Genomic DNA, 25,277 nt, shown 5'->3' on the forward strand with positions numbered 1-25,277 from the left:
TCTCTCTCTCTCTCTCTCTCTCTCTCTCTCGGCTTAAGAGTTAAGACAGAATGTAGTTGGAAGGCTAATTGGCGTGCTTGTTTGTGATAAGCTCACGAGTGTAAAGTTCAATTTAAGTAGATATAATATTATATGTTTATATCGATACATGTACAAAAACATAGTTATGTAAACTTGCTATTGCATTGTCCATGTTTGTAAACATTTTATAAGACATCAAATTATTATTATTATTTATAATTTTCTAATAAATAGTCCATTTCTTAGTTATTAACTCAAATAATAAGTTCATAAACAAAAAATATTATATTAATTAACTCAAATAATATTATTTCGGCAATAATTTAGTTATTAACTATTAGTATGGATTTGAGAAGGGCTAACAAATTTTAATTGTGGTGTTCACTATACATGGAAAGGAAAATGTTAATCAAGTAGTTCGTAAATAAGCTCAAACTTGTTTTAAAAATTTTAAAAAGGAGATAGTGTTCAAAATAAAAATAAATGAACAATTTTTAAATTTTAATACTTGACTCGGCTAAACTTATATACAACCTTATAACATTGTTTGGTTGAGAGAATGTAAAATGTTAAAAGAACAAAAAATATATATTTGTATTTTCTAGTATTGTATATCTAGAGAAATTGGAAAAGTAAAAAAAAAAAAGATTTTATTATTATTATTAGTATTTTTATGCGCTTATATTAAAAGTAAAATGACAGAAAAGTGAGAGTAATTTTGATATTTCATTTCTTTAAGTTTTCTCTCTAAATTCTTTCTCAAATTTGGAGAGAGAAAAATATATGTAGGCCCGATGAGATAAACTCCCTTGACCCATTTTTCCCCCCTTAAGTTCTCCTGTACCAAATATTAAAAAAAAGAAAAAAAGAAAAGAAAAGAAACTCTCTACTATTTTCCTTCCCCTACTTTCCCCCCGCTTCTACCAAACCCACTTAAATTTCGTTATTTTATTTGTCCTGCGTGGCTGCTATTTTCAAACTTTCGTATGTGCTTTCATCATCATTGTCTTTCTTATTGCATCATTTTCATCAATCAACGTGATGTTGCTGCCATTATATTTAGGTCCACCACTACTCTTTAGAACCATTCTATCTTGTCCTTCCCCTAATTTCCACCCTCCTCTACCATGCCCACTTAAATTTCATTATTTTATTTGTCCTGCGTGGCTGCTATTTTCAAACTTTCGTATGTACTTTCATCATCATATATTGTCTTTCTTATTGCATCATTTTCATCAATCAACGTGATGTTGCTGCCATTATATTTAGGTCCACTACTACTCTTTAGAACCATTCTATCTTGGGGAAAAAAATATCTCATTACCAAATCTCCTTCTCCTCAGAAAAAAAGCCAAAATATCATGGAAGAAGTGCAAGACATTGTGATTGTGGGAGCTGGAATTGCTGGTCTTACAACATCCTTAGGACTTCATAAGTACCCTTCCTCTCTCTTTTTTTTTATATCCATGTACATGTTTGTACTTTAAGTGTATACAAATCCATACCTTGACATATCTTAATACTTCCAAGTAAATAAGCAAATCCAAACCAACACTAACAACGAAAAGATTGCGTAGGTTCGGTATTCGAAGCTTAGTATTGGAATCCTCAGGCAGTTTGAGGATCACAGGATTTGCCATTGGAATATGGACAAATGGTTGGAAGGCCTTAGATGCTGTTGGCATTGGTGACTCCCTTCGACAACAACATAAACAGATTTATTGGTGAGTACTAATTAGTAGCCTTCTCCTCTCTTAATTAGTGTCACTTTTCTTGGAAACTAAGCAATTCATCAAGAAGCAAAAACAGTCTGGGTGCAAATACTAGAAAAAAAAAATGTAATAGTGTAATAATACAATCGGGGGACTATCTAAAACTATAAACTGTTGGTTGCTTTCCAATTTTGTTAGAGCTTCAGCATATGAGTTAGCTTAATGATCAGCCTATGAAAATAGCTAACCACCTACACTTATTCATTCTAGTTGAGTGATACCTATGTCTAATATCATTTCAAGGCTACTCAGAGCGAAAAAAAAATCGTTTGAAGGCAAAACTTTTTGCGAAGACTACATAACTTAGAACAAATGAATTAAAATTAATTTCCCATAGTTAATTGCAAAACTTTGAAAATACATAAACTTCTACATGTATTTGGTTAAATTTTACTAGCTAACTCCCATCACAAATACAAGAACATGCATACATTGTATACTGACCAGCAGCTACTTGTATGCAGGAATTTGACTACCTCTACAATTTCAGGAGTTCAAACAGCAGCGATGTCATTTGAAGCCAAAGGAAAACAGTAAGTTAAAGTACTTGGAGATAGCAATGGTTATAGTGCCCATATATCATACAAGTAATAATCCTCTCTCTCTCTCTCTCTCTCTCTCTCTCTCACACTGGGCACATTGACAGGAGAAAATATCTTTTACATGATCTATATGCATATCCATTCCTCACTCTAATAATTCGTGGATCCCATAGGACCCACACAGTGCGAGAAATATGAAGCATATATGAAATGTATGACAGTATGAGGTTGAGATAATTATTGCATTGACAAAGACAGCTAATTTTCCTATCCCAATCCCAATCCCTAGCCCAACCAATCTCATCCTATTTACACACATCTTATTACTAACCTCCAAAACATTCTCTCTTAATACTTTTTGCCGTGATTCTTGTCTCTAATCAGTGTCGAGGACTTAATTAGGGATAGCAAAACTAAATGCATTCATCTTGTCTCACCTTAACTTGCCCCACTTTCATCCCAAACAAGAAACAAAGGTGGGGGATGGGGCGGGAATCCATGACTTAGACATGTTCTCACCTCGTTTGCTATCCCTATTCACTATCTGGTGCAGTAGTAAAAGTTTTTGGGCTGTCAAGTGCAATCGTTCCCAGAACCTCACTTAAGTGGGTTTAACATTGGGTAATGGCCCTTGCAACCCTTTCTCAAACTCCTAGTTGTAATGAAACAACTTATTAAACTTAGGTAACCAAAATTTATGTACAATTCTAACAATTCTAATAATTTTATTTAAATGTTATAATTCATAATTAAGATACTTTAAGCAAGCCTGGTAATTGCTATTTGTGCAGTGGACACCACGAACTTCGTTGCGTGAATAGGAAGGTGTTGTTGGAAGCCCTTGCAAAGGAGCTCCCAAGTGGCACCATTAGGTTCTCTTCCAAGGTGGTTTCTATAGAGATATCAGGCTTTTATAAGCTTGTGCATCTTGCTGATGGAACCATTCTCCAGACAAAGGTAAATTCACCCAAGTGTTAGTATCACTATCACCTATAGTTTTATTTTATTTTTTTTCTTGCTTTTGGGTTATTTTCTGGTGTAGTATTCAAGTTGTGAATGTTGAGAGCATGTATTTGATGTAAAAAAATAAAAGACCCATTAGATACCGTAATTGGATATATGCATCTTCATACATAACATAGTCCCAAAAAATATACACGATTTTAAAAGATTTTGTAAATGAATGGACTGTTTATCTTCTAGGCCCGAAATTATCTTGAATTGGGCCTACATATGTTCAATTCATATAATATCATAAATTGTCAAAAGTGGATATTGATTTCTACTTGGATTAGGTAAGGATTATGGAGTAGTTAAAAGATTTAAGGAAAACATTTCCAATTCATTATGCGGGGACTGATAAAATCACCCACATATATTTTTATTTATATTATATAATAAGTGATCACGAATTGTTTAAGTAATACTTGTGAATAGTTTTATCAATCTCCATATAATATTAGGTGGATGGAAATTCTTCCAAATTGATTTTTTTGTTTGTTTAGACCCCTTAAAGCAGATTGTTTAACCTAATATATTAACCAAGTGATTACTTGTTAATAGATTAATTATTCAGATCTAGGTTAAATAATAATAAATCATATTATGCAAAATAGCGGGGGAAAAAAAAAAAAAACCCCCATGATCTGATGACCTAAGAAAACCAATGAAACTAACTATTTTAAGGTAAAAACCTGTGAATGATTTGACCTAACTATCTTCAAGGTAAAACAAATCCACTAAAAGAGAATCGTAGATTTTACAATTAGATTTAACCCTAAATGCATTGCAACCTCATGTAGTAACTTACTAACACGATCGCGTGCAAGTTCCGAATTCACGAACTCCTTCTCTTCTTGGATTTACACCAACACAAGCACCCTTGCTTGTGACTTTGAGATCCCACTCAAAGGTTTCAGATCACCATCAGTAATGATCTTGTTGCAGCAACTTCAGATCTATCGGTTCTAATGGTATGAAAATGATTTCTGGTAGTGACTTTGATAGACGAAGGTACAATACCTTTTAGATCTCACAAGAGCACCTCCAAAGTTTCTCAAAAAGCCCTGAAAACGTAGTTAGGGTTACCCTTTTATATGTAAAGAAGTTGGAATGAAACCCTAAACATTTAAGCAGAGTTTGGGCTGAAATAGAATTTTGCAGAAATTTCATGTTTGTGATTTTCAATGGGTCGGATCTAATTTTCGATTGGTCGGATTTCAGAGAATTTGAATTCTTCTTTCTATAGCTTGTACATTCTTGCGTTCTGACTTGTAACACCTTGAGTATTGTCTAATAAAATTTATAGATCTAGGAATCTATATCTAGACAAGTTTGTGCTCACGGTTTACCAATTATTTTAAACTTTTAGAACCTAACAAATTTGGATCAGAAAATTGTCCAAGATTNGGGGGGGGGGGGGGGGTGGGGGAGTTGCTTAACAGAATTAAACTCAAAAGCATCTATGCAATTTTTAATATAATTAAATAATTTAGTATTTAAACCATCTATGTGTTTTATTGTATAATTACTTGGGCCTTATTGGAGTATCAACTTTGTAAATGGAAGGTGTTGATTGGGTGTGATGGAGTGAACTCAGTGGTGGCAAAGTGGCTGGGCTTCAAGGCATCGGCTTTCACAGGGAGAGTTGCTATTAGGGGTTGTGTAAATTTTAAGTCCAATCATGGGTTTGAGCCTAAGTTCTTTCAGTTCTTCGGGAAAGCATTTCGATCTGGTTTTCTTCCTTATGATGACAATGGCGTATATTGGTTTTTGACATCCAGCGAAGGTGAGCCCCTAGGACCAATTCAGTACTTGCTTGATTATTTGCTATTTAGAGCATGTTAATTGGAACAAGAAATCTAGGATACACAATTTTTTTGTAACTTATTTCATTTCATCTCTAATTTAAATGGATTCATTTTATGATTCATAATAAATATTACCATTTTTTTAGAAGAATAAATATCTAAAAGTGTATCCAGTACCATGTCATTTAAATTATTAAATGGCCTATAGCATTCTATACACAGTTAGATCCAAAACTGCTGAAATATTAAATGTGAAATAAAAATTTTCCATTTTAAGTAAAATGGGGAGAAAATTCTATTCCTTTCATAACTGTAATGTGAATTGAAATGATTTGTGCATAATACAAGTAATTTAAGTGATGAATCTATATATATCAAAAATGATATTTTCGAATCACAACTTCTCATCTAAGCAAATTATGAAAATAGTTGTGTTTAGTAATCTATGTATATAGCCAATTTTGGTTTTTTGTCTACCTTATTTTCTATGCATGGATGGATAGTGAAAGACCGATTTCAAGATGATTGGTTGCTTGAATCAGATTTCCATATTAATAATTTCCCAATATAATCTTAGTTTGCATTTTTTATTTAATAAAGTCTAGGAAAACAATTATCAAAATAAATAAATAAATCTAGCAACACAATTTTGTTCCTAATTTTTTTTAACAATTGTCGATCAAATCTTTTGTAATTGGTGCATAATTAAAGTGTTGTCAATGATGGATCTAAGTAAAAATGATATTGCTTCAATCATAACAGATCATTTAAGCAATTGTAAAAAATATCACATCTCTAACAATTTGTTCTTATTCATATCTTGCAGATAAAGAGAGAGAAGACGACCCAATTAAAATGAAGCAATTTGTGTTGAGCAAGTTAGGAAATGAATATGTACCTGACGAAATAAAGGCCATTGTTCAAAATACTGAATTGGATTCCATTATATCATCCCCATTAAGGTACAGACATCCTTGGGAGCTTCTTTGGGGAAACATCAACAAAGACAATGTATGTGTAGCCGGTGATGCACTCCACCCCATGACCCCAGACATTGGCCGAGGTGGTTGTGCTGCCTTAGAAGATGGTGTTGTTTTGGCCAGGTGTCTTGCTGGGGCTTTACTAAAAGAACAAAGTGAGGAAACAAGAGGGAATGGTGATAGAGAAAGAGAGGAATATAAGAGGATTGAGATGGGGTTAAAGAAGTATGCCAAAGAGAGGAGATGGAGAAGCATTGAGCTCATAAGTACAGCTTATTTTGTTGGTTTTTTACAGCAGGGTAATGGACAAGTGACATCCTTCTTAAGAGACAATATAGTGCCTGTATTCCTAGCTGGGTTATTGTTGAAGAGAGCCGATTTTGATTGCGGGAAGCTCAGCATTTCTTAAATGCAGTCATGCATACACATATGTTTTGCATTATTATGGCTATTTTTTTTTTCACTTTAACAATTGACATAAGTATAAAGTGAAAGGATGTGCTAATTGAGACATCTGTCATCGTTATTCAAAACAATTTTTTTGGTTTTTCTTGTCCAATGACATTGTCTACCATGAAATAAAACTTTAAATCTTAATTTAAATTGATTCATTTTATGATTCAAAATAAATATTACAAATATTTAGTATCACATTATTTAAATTATTAAATGACCTATAGCATTCTATACACAGTTAGATCCAAAATGTAAAATATTAAACAAGATATGAAATTCTCCATTTTAAGTTAAACGAGGAGAATTTTCTATTCCTTTCATAACTGTCAATATGAATTGAAATGATTTGTGCATAATACAAGTAGTTTAAGTGGTGAATCAATATGAAAAATGATGTTTTCGAATCACAACTTCTCACCTAAAGAAATTATTAAAATATTTGTGTTTAGTAATCTAAGCATACGTCCAATTTTGGTTTTTATGTGTTCCTTATGTTTTTGTGCATGGATGCATAGCGGACTAATTTATACTCAATTTAATTCAATTTTTGCCATTTTTTTCTTTCTAAATAATAATAATTGTAATCCATAAGTTTTATTGGTATATAGAATTGTAATGCATTTTGTTAATTTACTAGAATAAACAATGTGGCCACGTCAAAACTGTTGTTCATTTTCTTTTCTTTGGGGAGAGAGAGAGAGAACATAGCCCAGCTAAGATGAAGCATTTTGTGTAAAGCAAAGCTTGGAAAAGTGCCTGATCGAATAAGGGCTGTCATAGAAAACACGAAACTGGATAGTTTTATACCATACCCAATAAGGTGTAGATATCCTTGGAACTTCTTTGGAGAAACATAACCAAAGGCAACGTTTATGGAACTGGTGATGCACTCCACTCCGTGACCCCAGACATTGGCCAAGGTCGTTGTGCTGCTCTAGAAGATAGTGTTGTTTTAGTAAGGTGTCTTGCTAAGGCATTATTTGATGAAACAAGTAAGGAATCAAAAGACATAGATGAAAGAGAATTGGATGAATATAAGAGGATTGAAATGGGGTTGAAGTAGTATGCCAAAGAGATGAAGTGGAGAAGCATTGAACTTATTAGTACAGCTTACATTGTTGGTTTTATCCAGCAAAGTAATGGCAAAATAATGACTTTCTTAAGGGATAAAATTTTGGCTACATTCCTGTCTAGCTTACAGCTAAAGAAGGCTAATTTTGATTGTGGGAAGCTTAGGATTTCTTGAATTCGATCATACATACAAATGCTTTGGAGTACTATTGCTGTTAAGATACATACGTAGTCAGATGTTTTTTTAATAAGGTTGCACACACTTCATTAATTAGATAGTTGTTGGGGTACCTTTTTTTTTTTACACCTAATTTTATTTGAGTACCACCTATTTATACCACTAATAAGTTATTGGGTTTTTCCCAAATATTTTTGCTCTATTATTATGTTAATCACAAATGTTTCATATCTCATTATCTAAATTGGGTTATGATATATGTTGAGGGCCAAAATTTCACAAGAAACCCCATTCCATGAAAAGTAAGGAAAGACTATGGGCTTTAACAAAAAAAGGCCTAATTCATGAAGTTAAGAAGGACCATGAAGGCCCAAAATCCCAAAAAGAAGGAAAAAAGAAAGAAATAATAATGACAACAAAGAAAAAAGAAGAGGATCTTGGTCAGGCCAGAGGAAGGATCTCGGGCGGACCAGAGAATATGCAGCAAGAAGAAAGATCCCAGTCAGACCAGAGGATATGCAGCAAGATGTATGTCAAATTTTCAGCAAAAAAGACCGTTAAAAAATCTAGCAAAATCCAGTGAAAGAACTAGGTTGGGATACCTAGAGGCTGCTAGAGGCTCGGGATCCTCGGGACGTGTAGCACAGCTAAAATGGGATTGAGACAGCTCAAGAGGAGTACCATGAAATACAAGAAAGGAAGAATAGATATGTCATTCTCAAGCACCCAATGGCACAACAAATTAAGAATCAGAAAGCTTGGAGAGTGACAATTCATGAACAAAAGGCTGGTATCTCGGGGAACCCAAAATGAAGAACTATAAGGGGAAGTGGCTGGGAAAGCCTTCAACCCAGCTGGAATAGATTCTGCTCACTTGGGAAAAATGACAGCAAGAAGGACAGCCAAAAAGCTAAGTCTAAGAGGTAAAAAGCCTTGAAAGAAGAGAGGGTAAAGGTCAGCTCTCCAAAATGGAAAGTTTGTAAGTGGTTTTTAGGAAAACAGGACTAAAACATGAAAACTATGAGAAACAGAGAAAGAATCAACGGTCAAAATGGCTGGCATAACAAGGGCTCTGGTACCCAGGGAGTCAAGAGGGGAGAATCAATGGTATCCAAATCCTAAAATGACACTATAAAAGGGGGGAAGTAGCCAACATTAAGAGGCATTATGCAGAAATAGAAAATCAAAGCACAATCTTTGAGAAAACATGGTCTAAAACTCAAAGAAAGTAAAAAATAGCTCCCAGTATCCTAGAAACAGCCACTATAGAGCGTACTTGGATTCAAAAGGATTCAAACTTTGCAAGTCTTAGAGGCTTAGATAGCCATCTAAGTCTATAATTTTTGAGCTTATTTGGACCTTGTAACGCATCTTAGTGAGCACATTGTAATTCACAATTAAGAAAAATAATAAAATATCTCATATTGATTTGAGGATCTCTAACAATTATTTCGTGTATTTCTTTATTACATTGTCTTCCTTTACTGTTTTTTGCTGCTCAATACATATATTCTTGCTTGCTAGTTTTCCTTTTACTCAGCCAAAAGCTGAGTCCTTTTACCGAGGTCCTCACTTCAACTTGGGCCTTAGACACACTTAGCCTCCAAAGAAACATATGTCAAAACATGCGCACACCAGATATCACTCTCTCCCACAAATATCCTTCTCACCTAACTATCTTGGAAGGAAAAGCCCAAGCAAAGCCACTCGGACTTGAGTTCTAAATCCCACAAGTCTTATGCAAAAGCACTAAGTTTGTGAGAATTGGGGCCATGATCCTCGTGGCTGAATCATTCTCATGAAATTTATTTACATATATTTATATGTATTAAAATGTATATCCTAATGTAAGAAACTAATAATTATTTGAAGATATGTGTATTGTATAGTGTGTTTTATGTAGCACCTATAGAGGTAAAGGGAAAGGACAAGACTCTATTGCATAATAAACATGTAGAAAGATCATATAGTTCAGAGAACCACCATTCTGGGTTCTTATAGGCCTAGTACGCCCCGGGATCCCACGACAGTACGCCCCAGGGTGCCAAGTGAAAGAACTCTTTTAAATGTTTATACAATAAAAGATAAGCCTTAAATATTCTATTTCAATCTCTTTCTCATTGTGAATATTATGAATACTTATTTTACTTATTTTGTAAGTTTAAATGGTCATTTTATGACACTAAAACACTTATAATGATATTTTATTGCTTAGGAGGAATCGCATTTTTGCCTTGAGGAGATTTATGTAACTTGCACACAACTTGGTTCGTAATCAGCCCCCATTTAGCTGCGGTGAACCAAGCCTAGTCCACCAAACAACAAATATTTGGCCTGAGATTCTTGTCTCTACTTGGGTCTGTGAGCTAAGAAAAAAAAAAGCACTCTCACAATATAAAATATCACAAAAAAACCCAAAAACTCATATTTTATCCAATTTTATTATCATTATTTAGCTAAGCCCAAAACTGGCCCTATGAACCCAATAAACACATTCTATTCTATTTAAAGTCCAAGAATACTTATACTTGGCAATATTTGAAAAGCCTATTATTCAAATCCATGGCAAAACAATTTTATCAATGGAATTCAAATCCATAATCAAAGCTCATGGTTTAAACCCATGGCAATTTATTTATCCAAAACCCAATTCACATTAATAATATCAAAGCCTAATTCTCATTGGCAACATCAAAGCCCAGTTCTCGTTGACAATATTTGAAGCCCAATTTTTGTTGGCAACATCAAATCCCAATTCTAATTGGCACTATCAAAGCCCAGTTCTCACTGGCAATATTTGAACCCAATTTTCATTGGCAACATCAAAGCCCAGTTCTCGCTGTCAATATCAAAAGCCCAATCTTCATTATCAATATCAAAAGCCCAATCTTCATTTGCACTATTTTATCAAAAAACCCGAGATTATTAACGCTTGGCAAAGAGAAAAGTATCATGGCCTAATTATTGCTTAAGTGTTACTATGGCAAAAAACCATGGCAATTGTTTTGTAAAAGCTCATAGGAAGTTGTCTTGAAGAATATGTTCTCACATTATAACCCATGAAACACATGGTCATCACTTGCATCACAAGATCCATAAAACATATCTTCAACGCTCATGGAAAATACTTGATCCCACAAGCTTATCATTTAAATTATGATGCGACTATTAGAAGCCATGAACGTTATTTATGGAATCCATCATAGTAAAGGTTATTTTCAAATGTATTTTGAAAACTAATCATATTGTTTCAAACATTACAATTAATTGCCCAAAAGACCCATTGCAAATATCTATAAAAACCCAAAAAATATTTACTAATAAAAGTCCACGTGGAAGGAAAGCCCATAGCAACATGTGTTATTGATTTTGTAAGATGCACACAACCTAACCCAAGGGAACCGGCCCAGGTGAACAGGCCCAATCAAAGAGATCCTAGCAAGAAGCAGAGGACTGAAAGTAGGCAAAACAACCTTTGTTCATCCTTGACCGAAGTACAACAAAGAGAACCATGTCCTTAAGAATGAACTAGAGGCTGTCCCATCGGCTTTTGGTCACTCTCTGCCTAACGTGAACAGTACCCGAGGCTTGTAACATCAGCTGAAGTCTAAAGGGTGATGGGACTCCATCATCTTTTTTCAAGACTGCACCTCCAGCAAAAGATGAGCTGAAACCAAATTATTCAAATTCTAGCAAATTGATGCTATAAATGTTAAAAACTTTCAAGACATGATTCATGTGCTAAGCCCATGAATCCTAAAGGGGAAAAAATTGGGAACATGTGGTTTGGAGGGCATAAGGGGATCTCCAGCGAACCCCCTGAAGTAGGCTTAGAACTTGACACCTGACTTGGAGTGTTGAATCTTACTTCTTAGGGGTCCAAATCTCAGTTGCAGTCTTAGAATTTGCTCTTAATACATGCCCCAATCACATTGATTAAGCTCAGCCCTAGAAATCCTGGCATTTAATGCAAAATCCCATCATTACCCAAAGAAGCAAAGTAGCCTATAAAGCAAATCTTCTACTTTTGACCAAAAATCCCAGGAAGATTAACCTTGGATCTCCACCCCTGAATCAGACCTACGTTTTTTGGATTCTTGTTAATTAATGCTCCTCTAAACTCCATTATAAAGGCATAAGCATCTCAGCCCACAAACACAACAACTGCCCTCTGAAACTTTCTGATTCATTGGTCATTTTGCTTGCAATTCAACTCTCTTTAAGCTCACTACTCATCCCTTTCAGCCCACATTCATCTAACCTTAGACATTAATTCCTCTCCTTTACACAATCATAGCTCATAAATGCCTTCCACTACTCATAAACAACCCCCTACTCACAAAAAACCTTAACCTTAGAGTTAATCTCATCCCACTCACTCAAAACAGCCCATATTGTCTCATTCATGCCTTATGAACACACACTCATCAAAATCTTAGTTTAATACTTGCTATATTTAGCTGGGGATCTTTCTCCCCCTTCATTCCATTCTATTTTTTCCTCTTTTATTTGTAACAATGGAGCCTTTAATCCTTGTTTATTATTATTATGATGAAGGATATAATGTATTTGTAACAATTGAATTTTTCTCTCACATTGATGTAATGATGGCTGAAAGTATTATAAATTCCCCTAACCAAGACACACAAGGACCCCCAGGACTGAATACCTTCATAAATTTATTTAATCATTAACTTCTGGACTTTTAAGTGTAATTTCACCTTTACTGCTAGAGGACTAATTTGAATTATGATGATGTAAAAAGGACTAATAATATAACAAATTAACAATAGTAACGTGTTTATTGGGCTTTATTTATTGTCTTCTTGATAGGGTGCATCCTCTATCTCTTGCTTGGGCGGACTTCCACAACACCGAAAGCCTTTGGGCTCTATTTCAAGGGCCCATCGTCAAGTTTCGGCTTGGCTACCCCATACTCTATTTGAGAACATCAAAATTTTTCCCTTAACAATAGTCAAACATTAATTATTCAATGAGTAATTTGTGTAATTATCTTTTTAATTAGGGTAAATTTGGAACTAATTAGGTATAAAATAGGAGTGATTGGAGCCTATTAATGTTAATTGGAAACTAATTTGGGACTTATTGATGTTAATTGTGCTGAAATTATTTTATAACAAATGACATCTACTCATCATTTTGTTGATATCTCTCCAAATGTTTTGAATCTATGAATAAAGTTAATTTTCCCAAAAATAAGACATCCGAGGCTTTAATTTGAGCACAAGAACAAGGCAATTACGATCAGAATCAAGTAAGATATGATTTTTTGAATTTGGCTCCGTAGGCTATTAGGGAAAAACCGAATTTTGCTTGCTCATCACTCCCACCAATCTCTACATTTAATGCACTAGTTTTCCCCAAAGTCTAAAATAGGGTCTAGATTCATGATTCTTTTTTATCATTTGCCAACCTTCATTAAATAACATTCCATTCATATTTTCTCCTCCACTACTATATAAACTCCTCATCTCCTCCATTTCAAGGCACACAAAACCCTCTTTCTTCTCCTCTCTTGAGTTCTAATGAAGTAGAGTAGTCTTGTTATATCTTAATCTTCCTAAGACTCAATGTATTGAGTGAGACTCACTCTCCCTCTCCTAACTCTTCTATTCTACTCTATCCTTAGGATCTCTACCAAGAGTCTCCTTCTCCATTGTGTGGATCTTGCATGAAGGTATAATCTCTTTCCCCAACTTGTTTTTTATGTTGCTATGATGAGAATTTAAGATTAAAGTATGATAGTAATTATTTAAATTCCTTGAATATGTTTGAATGTTCTTAAATTTTCATATGCATTCTTCACATGTTCTTGGTTGTTCATAACATGTTTATGCATGACACTAATTTTGATCTTAAATCCACATCCAAAATATGAAAAACATGCTAGTTTCATAATTCTCTCAAATTCTTGAATCTAGGATATCACCATTCACGTACATTCACTAAAATTTATTCTTTAATCTAAATGCAATGCTTAATAAATATAATTAGGGTTTATCACATGCACACACATTAAATTCAACATACAAATTGATTGATAACATTTTGAATTATATGACATGAATGTTGGCCACCGTAATCTAGAAGACCGGTTTCACCGGGCAAGATGGGTGCCTAACACCTTCCCATCTTGTAACATAGCCTCCGAACTTAAATCTAGAGTTGATATATCAATGCTTATTTATGTAATTTTCAATTTCTAGATTGTAACTAGGAAATGAAGCTATGTCCTTTATCTCTTGGTTTTGCTATACTCATACCTCTCCATCTTTATATCATTGAGAGGTTCTTAGTCCAAACACTTATCACACCTAATTTGAGTGTTGAGTCAAATTTTGGTGCTGTTGGGAAGCATTGGAAGGAGCCATTAAGTGATAGATGCAATCGAGTTGAATTGTGCAATCCGAAAAGCTAGTGAAGACAAAACTCAAGTAGATGGGCTCAAGCACATGGGGTGGACTAGGCTTGGAGGGTTTTTTGTTATTTGTGTACTCTACCTTTATTCACTAGTAGATCGATTTCGACTTAGAGGGTCGCAAAGACTTTTCTCTTCGAGTTCTTCGGTTTTCTCTTCGATAACATGTCTTGGTGTTATCTTGTGTTTGCATCTCTCTTCCCTTACTCTTTAAGCTTTACATTTATTGTTGCTTGCTTGCTTATGGTGTAGAGAGTAGTGTTACCAGTTTATTGTGCTTTATTTACTCTTATTCTGCACTTAGATAAGTTAGAGTAAAAGTAATTAAATCGTAATTTAAAATTGGGGTTCTAAACAAGTATTAGTGTTTCACACTAATTTGAGCTTTCTTATTTGTATTTTCTATTGTTGTATATCTAGTAGAGAAGATTGAAAAGTAAATAGATAAAGAGTTAATTATTATTATTATTATTATTATTATGCGCTTATATTAAAAGTAAAAGGATGGAAAAGTGGGAGTAATTTTGATATTTCATTTTTTAAAGTTTTCTCTCCAAATTCTCTCTAATTTGGAGAGAGAAAAAGATTTGTGGGCCCAATGAGATAAACTCCCTTGACCCATTTTTCTTCCCCCTTAATTTCTCCCATACCAAATAAAAAACAAAATAACACTCTCTCTACTATTTTCCATCGCCTATTTTCCACCCTCCTCTACCAAACACACTTAAATTTCATTATTTTATTTGTCCTGCGTGGCTGTTATTTTCAAACTTTTGTATTTGCTTTCATCATCAACTTCTCCTTGTTGCAGCATCATTTTCATCGATCAACGTGATGTTGCTGCCATTATATATAGGTCCACTACTACTATCTTTAGAACCATTCTATGTTGGGGAAAAAAATATCTCACTACCAAATCTCCTTCTCCTGAGATAAAAAGCCAAAATATCATGGAAGAAGTGCAAGACATTGTGATTGTGGGAGCTGGAATTGCTGGTCTTACAACATCCTTAGGACTTCATAAGTACCCTTCCTCTCTCTATTTTTATATCCACGTACATGTTTGTACATTTTGGTTTAGTCTTTTTTATTATAAAGGTTTATTTAACTTACTTATTTATAGTTTCATGTTTGTTAGAACTTCACTTTCGCAAAATGGAGAGATCCTAATGCATTAAGTGAATAAACAAAATCCAAACCTTGACATATCTTAATACTTCCAAGTAAATAAGCAAATCTAAACCAACACTAACAGCGAAAATATTGTGTAGGTTGGGTATTCGAAGCCTAGTATTGGAATCCTCAGGTAGTTTGAGGATCACAGGATTTGCCTTAACAATATGGACAAATGCTTGGAAGGCCTTAGATGCTGTTGGCATTGGTGACTCCCTTCGACAGCAACATAAACAGATTTATTGGTAAGTATTAATTAGTAGCCTTCTCCTCTCTTAATTAGTGTCACTTTTTTTGGTAACTTAGCAATTCATTAAGAAGAAGCAAAAACAGTCTGGGTGCAAATACTTTAAAAAAAAAATTGTAATAGTGTAATAATACAATCAGGGGACTATCTAAAACTAGAAACTGTTGGGTGCTTTCCAATTTTGTTAGAGCTTCAGCGTATGAGTTAGCTTAATGATCATTCTATGACAATAGCTAACCTCCTACACGTATTCACTCTAGTTGGGTGATATATACCAATGTCTAATATCATTTCAAGGCTACTCAGAGGAAAAAAATCGTTTGAAGGAAAAACCTTTTTCGAAGACTACATAAACTTCTACATGTATTTGGTTAATTTTAATTAGCCAGCTCCCATCACAAATACAAGAACATGCATACCATGTATACTGACCAGCAGCTAATTGTATGCAGGAATTTGAGTAGCTCTGCAATTTCAGGAGTTCAAACAGCAGCGATGTCATTTGATGCCAAAGGAAAAAAGTAAGTTAAAGTACTTGCAGTTATCAATGATTATAGTGCCCCTATATCATACAAGTTATAATTCTCTCTCTCTCTCTGGGCACATTAACAGGAGAAAATATCTTGTACATGATCTATATATATGCATCTTCATTCCTCGCTCTAATAATACGTGGATCCCATAGGACCCACACAGTGTGGGAAATATGAACTATATATGAAATGTATTACAGTATGAGTTTGAGATAATTATTGCATTGACAAAGATAGCTAAATTTCCTATCCCAAACTCTAGCCCAACCAGTCTCATCCTATTTACACACATCTTATTACTAACCTCCAAAAAAATCTCTCATAATACTCTTACTGCCATGATTAACATTGTGTAATGGCCCTTGCAACCCTCTCTCAGACTCCTGGTTGTAATGAGACAACTTACTAAGCTTAGGTAACCAAAATTTATGTACATTTATTTCTTGGCTGCGTGGTGGATGATATTCGCCATTTGATACATGGGTTAAATTGGGCTAGGACTAATCAAACTAGGAGGGGAGGGAATACAGTGGCACATGTTCTTGCCCAATTTGCTAGAAATTTAGAGGAGGATTTAGTTTGGATTGAGGATTCTCCTCCACCCGCTGTGGCGGCCTTGTCTCATGATGCTTCATTTTTATAATTGAATGAAAGTTGCCTATTAAAAAAAAAAAGATACTTTAAGCAAGCCTGGTAATTGCTATTTGTGCAGTGGAGACCACGAATTTCGTTGCGTGAATAGGATGCTGTTGTTGGAAGCCCTTTCAAAGGAGCTCCCAAGTGGCACCATTAGGTTCTCTTCCAAGGTGGTTTCTATAGAAATATCAGGCTTTTATAAGCTTGTGCATCTTGCTGATGGAACCATTCTCAAGACCAAGGTAAATTCACCCAAGTGTTAGTATCACTATCACCTATAGTTTATTTTTTCTTCTTGCTTTTGGGTCATTTTCTGGGGTAATATTCAAGTTGTGAATGTTGAGAGCACTTATTTGATATAAAAAAATATATATATAAAAGACCCATTAGATACTGTAATTATCTCATATATTGTATATATACATCTTCACTCATAATATAGGCCCAGAAAATACACATGATATTTAAAGATTTTATAGATGAGTGGACCATTTATTTTCTAGGCCCTCAATTATCTTGAATTGGGCCCACATATGTTCAATTCATATATTATCACAAATTGTCAAAAGTGGATATTGATTTCTTCTTGGATTAGGTAAGGACTATGGAGTAGTTGAAAGATTTAAGGAAAAACTTTCCAATTCATTATGCGGGGACTGATAAAATCGCCCACATGTATTTTTAAATACATTATATGATAAGTGATTATGAATTGTTTAAGTAATACTTGTGAATAGTTTTACCACTCACAATAAACTCATAATTGTGCCTCCTTTTCTACAAGCTAAACTCACCAGGCCCTTTTTTTATTTTTTTGGGCTTAACATAATTGAACTCAAAAGCATCTGTGCAATTATTAATGTAATTAAATAATCTAGAACCTAAACTATCTGCTTTTTATTGTATAATTACTTGGGCCTTATTGGAGTATCAACTTTGTAAATGGAAGGTGTTGATTGGGTGTGATGGAGTGAACTCAGTGGTGGCAAAGTGGCTGGGCTTCAAGGCACCGACTTTCACAGGGAGAGCTTCCATCAGAGGTTGTGTAAATTTTAAATCCAATCATGGGTTGGAGCCTAAGTTCTTTCAGTTCTTTGGGAAAGGATTCCGATCTGGTTTTCTTCCTTATAATGACACTAGTGTCTTTTGGTTTTTCACAACAAGCGAAGGTGAGCCCCGGACCAATTCGGTACATACTTGATTCTTTGCTTTTTGGAGCATGTTAATTGGAACAAGAAATCTAGGATACACAATTTTTTCATAATTTATTTCATTTCATCTCTAATTTAAATGGATTCATTTTATGATTTATAATAAATATTACAAATCTTTTTTTTAGAAGAATAAATATCAAAAAGTGTATCTAGTACCACGTCATACAAATTATCAATTGACCTAGCATTCTATATATAGTTAGGTCCAAAAACTAAAATATTAAACGTGAAATAAAATTTCTACATTTTAAGTAAAATGGGGAGAAAATTATATTTCTTTCATAACTGTAATGTGAATTGAAATGATTTGTGCATAATACAAGTAGTTTAAGTGGTGAATCAATATAAAAAATGATGTTTTCGAATCACAACTTCTCATTTAAGCAAATTATGAAAATAGTTGTGTTTAGTAATCTATGCATAAAGCCAATTTTGGTTTTTTGTCTACCTTATTTTTTGTGCATGCATGCATAGTGTAAGACCCAATTCAAGATGATTGGTTACTTGAGTCCAATTTCCATATTAATAATTTCCAAATATAATCATAGTGCACATTTTTTATTCAATAAAGTCTAGGAACACAATTATCAACCAAAAAAAAACTCTTACAACACAATCTTTTTCCTAACTTTTTTTACAATTGTTGATATGATTTATTGCAATTGGTTTGTAATTAAATTGTTGTCAGTGGTGGATCCAAGTAAAAATATTACTCCCATCAGAGCAGATCGTTTCAACAATCATAAAAAATGTCACGTCTCTAACAATTTGTTCTTATTCATATCTTGCAGATAAAGAGAGAGAAGATGACCCAATTAAAATGAAGCAATTTGTGTTAAGCAAGTTAGGAAATGTATATGTACCTGATGAAATAAAGGCCATTGTTGAAAATACTGAATTGGATTCCATTATATCATCCCCATTAAGGTATAGACATCCCTGGGAGCTTCTTTGGGGAAACATCAACAAAGACAATGTATGTGTAGCTGGTGATGCACTCCACCCCATGACCCCAGACCTTGGCCAAGGTGGTTGTGCTGCCTTAGAAGATGGTGTTGTTTTGGCCAGGTGTCTTGCTGGGGCTTTACTAAAAGAACAAAGTCAGGAAACAAAAGAGAAAGGTGATAAAGAAAGAGAGGAATATAAGAGGATTGAGTTGGGGTTGAAGAAGTATGCCAAAGAGAGGAGATGGAGAAGCATTGAGCTCATAAGTACAGCTTATTTTATTGGTTTTATAAATCAGGGTAATGGACAAGTGACAACCTTCTTAAGAGACAATATATTGCCTGCATTCCTAGCTGGGTTACTATTGAAGAAAGCCGATTTTGATTATGGGCAGCTCAAAATTTCTTGAATGTAGTCATGCGTATACATATGTTTTGCATTATTATTGCTATTTGTTTTCATTTTAACAATTGACATGAGTATAAAGTGAGGGGATGTGCTAAATGAGATATCTGTCATCGTTATTCAAAAACATTTTAGTGGTTTTTCTTACCAGTGGCATTGTCTACCATGAAATAAAACTTTAAATCTTATTTAAAATTTATTCATTTTATAATTCAAAATAAATATTAAAAATATTTAGTATCACGTCATTTAAATTATTAAATGACCTATAGCATTTTATACACAGTTACTCAGTTAGATCAAAAACTAAAATATTAAATGAGATATGAAAATTTTCCATTTTAAGTCAAATGGGGAGAATTTTCTATTCCTTTCATAACTGTCAATATGAATTGAAATGATTTGTGCATAATACAAGTAGTTTAAGTGGTGAATCAATATAAAAAATTATGTTTTCAAATCATAACTTATCATCTAAGTAAATTATGAAAATATTTGTGTTTGGTAATTAGTGCATACAGCCAAATTTGGTTTTTTGTCTACCTTTTTTTGTGCATGGTTGCATGGCGGATAATTTATACTCAATTTAATTCAATTTTGGCTATTATTATTTTTATTTTCTAAATAATAATATTTATTGGAATGCATAAGTTTGGTTAGTATATAGAATTGTAATGCATATTGTTTACTAGAATAAACATGTGGCCATATCAAAATTTGTGTTCATTTTCTTTTCTTTGTAGAGAAAGAGAGAGAGCATAGCCCAGCTAAAATGAAGCATTTTGTGTTAAACAAGCTTGGAGAAGTATTTGATCAAATAAGGGTTGTCATAGAAAACACAGAATTAGATAGTTTTATACCATACCCATTAAGGTACTGATATCCTTGGGAACTTCTTTGGAGAAATGTAAGCAAAGGCAATGTTTGTGTAACTGGTGATGCACTCTACCCCATGATCCCAGACATCGGCCAAGGTGATTGTGTTGCTCTAGAAGATAGTGTTTTTTAGCAAGGTGTCTTGCTAAGTCATTATCTGAAAAAACAAATAAGGTGATGATGCTAAAATCGTCAGTAGAAACATTCGTCTAGAGGGGAGTTGTCCATAGCTAATCTGAATCTTGAGACAAGTTGAAAGGAAAGTGTATGGTCACCGGTGTGGTGCCTGCCACAGAACCTCCGATAGCAAAGTTAGAATAGCTAGAGTTTGAAGAAAGTAATGTGGATGTACTAGAAATTTTTTAGTGTACCTTTTCGTCGGGTTTTGTCAATGGATATATATAGATGCTTTCTTCTTAGTCGCTGGTTTGGCTTTAATGGTGGAATCATTGCCGAAGCTGTAATGCCCATGTGGGGTGTTAAATTGATAGATATACTTCCAATGGTACGGAAGTTCATTATTATTATTTTTGTAATGCCTCGTCATGATTAAGGGACGACGGTTAAGTCTTCGTCAGACATTTCCCCTAGGGTTGGGCTGACTTCGGGGTCATCCTTGTCTATCGTCCTTCTTAGGTGGACGAGTATATTTTCGGGACTATCAGCTGCCCCCCTATTCTAAGGTCGTCCATAATTCGAACAGTCTTTGGAATATGAGAGGTTTTTTTTTTTTTTTTGAAAAGTTTTCTGACGCTTGGGGTTATGTTCTCCGCATTAATTGTCTCATGGTGGCGAGGCACGCATCATGGCCACGTGTCCTCTTCTAATCGGTGAGTAAGTCTCATTTTCGGTGAGTGCCTTTTTAGTTTTCCCGCATTTTTCAAGGCAAACCTTTTTAACTCTTTGCCTTTCTTTTCTCATCTCTTTACTTTCCTTTTGCGTTTGATTTCTCTAACTCTTAGCCTTTCACTTCACTTTCTCTGTGTTTGATTTTTCTGAGCTCACTGTTGCCACTACGTTTTTTGCTCCCAGCCTTTTCGGTTTTCTTCCTTATTTCCAGGTACGTTTCCTTTTTTTCTACGCACTTTTCCTTTTTGGCTGTACTATACTCCTCTCTTTTGTATTCTTATTTTCCTTCTTGGAATTGTGTATCTTTCCTTAATGGTAGATTATACTGAATTTAGGCATATTTCTCCCTCCATCGCCTTTCTTTTTGCTCGCTTAGGGGGGCTGTTAGATTCTTCTGGTGACCAGTACCCACAAATTGGGGATTTTGTTGTAGGGGATAGTGGCCTTGATTTAGCGTTGGGTTACTTGTATCCGTTGTTGCAACAGCCTTTGTCTTGGTTCAAATCAATTCGTGGGGTCCTTAGGAGGGAAATTATGGGATCTAATGTGAGATCAAGTGGTCAGGAGAGGGGTTCATCTTCTGGTGTGGCTGCGGACAGGGTTGTTATAGACACAACTACCTCCATTCCTCCCCCTTTGTCTGTCCTTCCTTCTACTTTTGCCACCCCTCGTCCTTTTCATGCCCTTAAGGAAAAGTGTGTCTTGAAGATAGATGTCTTTAACAAGTTTAGGGATAGGTTCCAGTTCCCTGATGAAACTAGGGCTCGTCTTCCCAGGAAAGAAGGCTTGAGCCTTTGCCCATGGTGATGTCTGCTTTTATGAGGCTGCTTTCTTGTATGGCCTAAGGTTTCCCGTTCATCCATTCATTATAGAGCTCCTAAATCACCTACATATTGCCCCCGAGCAGCTTATGCCAAATTCTAGGAGGATCGTCATAAGTTGTATGGTGATTTGGATGACCATAGCGGATGGGGACATGATCACTCTAAACAAGTTTATTCATCTCTATTGCTTAAAAGAGTCCAAGGAATTTGGGTATTACGAACTTGTTCCCTGGGATAGGAGATCTCATCTCGTCGGCGACCTTCCTTCGTTTTTCCGTTACTGGAAGTCCAGATATTTTTTCTTGTCAGGCGATGGTTGGGAGACTTTACCCGATGAATTTTGGGGGAATGTCCCTAGGTTGTTGCGCCGATGGGAGACCCCTCATCTCGGTGTGTTTGCCTTTTATGTCTCTTCTTTCTTGTATTTTGGCTATTTTGATCGTCCTTTTGACCTTGTGTAATTTTTCTTCTTCTGTAGTGAAGGAGCATCCTGAACTTGAGAGCCGTTTTGAAGAGAGAGTTCTGGAAGCGATTAAGTACACAAGGACAATCGACGATTTTGATGAGTTGGTCGATCCACGCACATTGGCTCGTCACTATTTGGGGCCTGAGCCTTCACTTTACGTTCTTCAAGCACTTGAACGAGAACAGAGGAAACGTGAGTTGTCTTGATATGCATGATTGTCCTTTTCTTTTTTCCTATTTTAACTCTTGAATTTTCTTTTCTTTTTGGTGCAGAGATAACGAGCAAGTTTAACAAGGATATGTATGCAAAAATCAAGGGGAAGAAGAATGAGCCCCTTTCTAGTATTAGCCAAAAAATGTTAAGGATAACTGATAAAGAAAAGGAGAAGGAGAAAGAGACGGCTGAGAGGGGTTCATCCACCCCTACCTTGGACGAAGGGCGGACAGCTTCTCTAGCAGTCTCTATTGAGGAGGTCATTGCCCCTAAGAGACGAAAGACAGGGTACAAGGGCAAGGAGAAGATGGGCTCCAGTGTCTGGGTTGACGCTGAAGCAGCCATGGCCCAAGTGAATGAGCTCTTAACTCTTGAAGAAAAGAAGGAGATTTCCCTAGTGCGCTCCCATGAGATAGTGAGCCAGCATGTTCACAAGCTCGTGCAGGTAATCTTTTCTTGCCTTGTTCTCCCTCTCTTTTTGTTTGTTTTTGTTTTGTTTTGTTTTTTTTGTTTTTTTTTTTTGTTTTTGTTTTTTTTTTTTTTTAAAGTTTTGATGGTACTTTTTACTGTTAAGTGTTGGGAGAAACGATGCATCTTACTTCTCAATATTTGGCGAACGAAGAGAAGGCTATTATGGCCATTTCAAAAGCGGAGGCTTTAGAGGCTGAGGCTTTGGGGTTGCGGAAGGACTTGATTGTTGCCATGGATGCCCATAATACCTCCAAGGAGCAAGTCAAGGTTCTGACTGAGCAACTTGGTGCCGAGAAGTTATTGGTAAAACAAAAGGATGAAATTCTCACATCAACTAGCTAGAGGATGAAAGCAGTAGTAGCTAAGGCCGTCCTGGTCTTCCAGATGACAGATGAGTACAACACGATTCTATTCCAGTGGTACTTCAAAGGCTTCGAATTATTGAGGAGATACTTGGTGAAGCATTTTCTTCATCTTTTTGGAGGATTTAGAGAATTTTTTGTTGAAATACTCTTTTCATCCCTTTAGGGACTTAGAGAGAATTTTTGTTGAAATACTCTTTTCGTCCTTCTGGGGACTTAGATAATTTCGTTGAAATACTTTCTTCGTTCCAAGAATCTTGTCGTCTTTTTAATTTGGACGATGTACATCAATTTAAGGAATCTTATCGTCCTTTTGATTTGGACGATGTACATCCATTAAAGGAATCTTATCGTCTTTTTAATATGGACGATGTACATCCATTTAAGGAATCTTATCGTCTTTATGTCTTTTTAATTTGGACAATGTACATCTATTTAAGGAATCTTATTGTCTTTTTAATTTGGACGATGTACATCCATTTAAGGAATCTTATCGTCTTTTTGATTTGGATTCGGATGGCCATTTTGGTTTTTGAGAAAGAGATAATTAGAGCGCATGAATTGCTGAATAATACTTGTGAAATGTTGAATGATCACTTATAAAATGCTGAATAATCACTTATTTGAATACATGACTTATATTAAAAAGCATGAAATCAAATTATGTTAACTACTTACAATCAGGCTATGGTTCCTTTTCGTAATACCTCTTTAGATGCTTGACATTCCATGAACGAGATAGCCTATTTCCCTTTAGGTCTTCTAGGTGGTAACTTCCTCGTCGTGAATAATGGACGACTCTGTAAGGTCCTTCCCAAGTTGGTCCTAGTTTGCCTTGTGTTGGGTCTTTTGTTGTAGGGGTCACTTTTCGAAGGACGAGATCCCCGATGCTAAATCTTTTCAACTTTACCTCTGATTGTAGTATTCGGCCATCTTCTGCTGGTACTTGGCCATTCTTTGGGAGAATTGGTCTCTGACTTCGTCCAAACAATCCAAGTTCAAATTTAATTGATCGTTATTGCTTTGTTCATCAAAGAACTCCCTCCTAAGGCTGGTGAGCCCTACTTCAATTGGGATGACTGCTTCTATGTCGTACGTTAGGTTGAAGGGTGTCTCTCCTGTTGGTGTTCGTGCTGTAGTCCTATAAGCCCACAGGACGCTTGGTAACTCCTCTGGCCATGCTCCCTTTTCCCCCAATAACCGGGACTTGATAATCTTGAGTAAGGTTCGGTTCGTTACTTCTATCTATCCATTGGCCTGAGGATGTCCTAGTGATGAGTACTTGTTTTTTATGCCTAGGCTTGAGCAAAACGACCTGAACCCATGACTGTTAAACTGACGACCGTTGTCTGAGATGATCGTCCTTGGTATCCCAAACTTGCAAACAATATTTTTCCATACAAAATTTTGTACCTTTGCTTCTGTGATCGTTGCAAGTGCTTCTGCTTTGACCCATTTCGTGAAGTAATCAATCGCGACGAGTAGGAACCTCATTTGTCTCTTTCCCTATGGTAAGGGGCCCATGATGTCGATCCCCCACTGTGCAAATGACCAAGGCAAGCAAATAGTCGTCATCTTTTCCCTTGGGACTCGTTGAACATTCCCATATCTTTGGCAACTATCACATTTCTTGACGAACTTTGCTGCGTCTTGCTGCATTGCGAGCCAAAAGTAACCTGCTCTCGTGATCTTCCTAACAAGGGACTTTGACCCCATGTGATCTCCGTAAATTCCCCCGTGCACCTCTTCCAGAACATACTTGGCTTCTTCTTCTTCTATACACCTCAAGTAAGG

The 25,277-nt window shown here is 35.3% G+C and overlaps 2 protein-coding genes across 3 annotated transcripts in view; both read left to right on the forward strand.

Moving 5' to 3' along the window:
- Nucleotides 1-1,288: 1,288 nt before the first annotated feature.
- LOC112040879 (monooxygenase 2) lies at nucleotides 1,289-6,712 on the forward strand. Its single transcript, XM_024073812.2, has 6 exons — nucleotides 1,289-1,456; nucleotides 1,599-1,745; nucleotides 2,258-2,326; nucleotides 3,127-3,292; nucleotides 4,904-5,123; nucleotides 5,972-6,712. The coding sequence occupies exons 1-6, from the start codon at nucleotides 1,383-1,385 to the stop codon at nucleotides 6,532-6,534; spliced, it is 1,239 nt and encodes a 412-aa protein (XP_023929580.1). The 5' UTR covers nucleotides 1,289-1,382; the 3' UTR covers nucleotides 6,535-6,712.
- Nucleotides 6,713-15,105: 8,393 nt separating this feature from the next.
- LOC112040881 (monooxygenase 2) overlaps nucleotides 15,106-25,277 on the forward strand; it is a 40,833-nt gene continuing 30,661 nt past the window's right edge. Inside the window, exons 1-6 of one of the 2 annotated variants that reach the window (XM_024073814.2) lie at nucleotides 15,134-15,293; nucleotides 15,541-15,687; nucleotides 16,142-16,210; nucleotides 16,935-17,100; nucleotides 17,808-18,027; nucleotides 18,864-19,572. In XM_024073814.2, the coding sequence (XP_023929582.1) occupies nucleotides 15,220-15,293; nucleotides 15,541-15,687; nucleotides 16,142-16,210; nucleotides 16,935-17,100; nucleotides 17,808-18,027; nucleotides 18,864-19,426 (1,239 nt within the window). In that variant the 5' untranslated portion in view covers nucleotides 15,134-15,219 and the 3' untranslated portion in view covers nucleotides 19,427-19,572. Of the gene's footprint in view, nucleotides 15,294-15,540; nucleotides 15,688-16,141; nucleotides 16,211-16,934; nucleotides 17,101-17,807; nucleotides 18,028-18,863; nucleotides 19,573-25,277 lie in introns of those variants that run through there. The other variant, XM_065761013.1, reaches the window with a different exon arrangement.

The sequence above is a fragment of the Quercus suber genome, unplaced genomic scaffold, assembly GCF_002906115.3.
Source record: "Quercus suber isolate HL8 unplaced genomic scaffold, Cork oak 2.0 scaffold_391, whole genome shotgun sequence".
Classification (NCBI taxonomy): Eukaryota; Viridiplantae; Streptophyta; class Magnoliopsida; order Fagales; family Fagaceae; genus Quercus; species Quercus suber.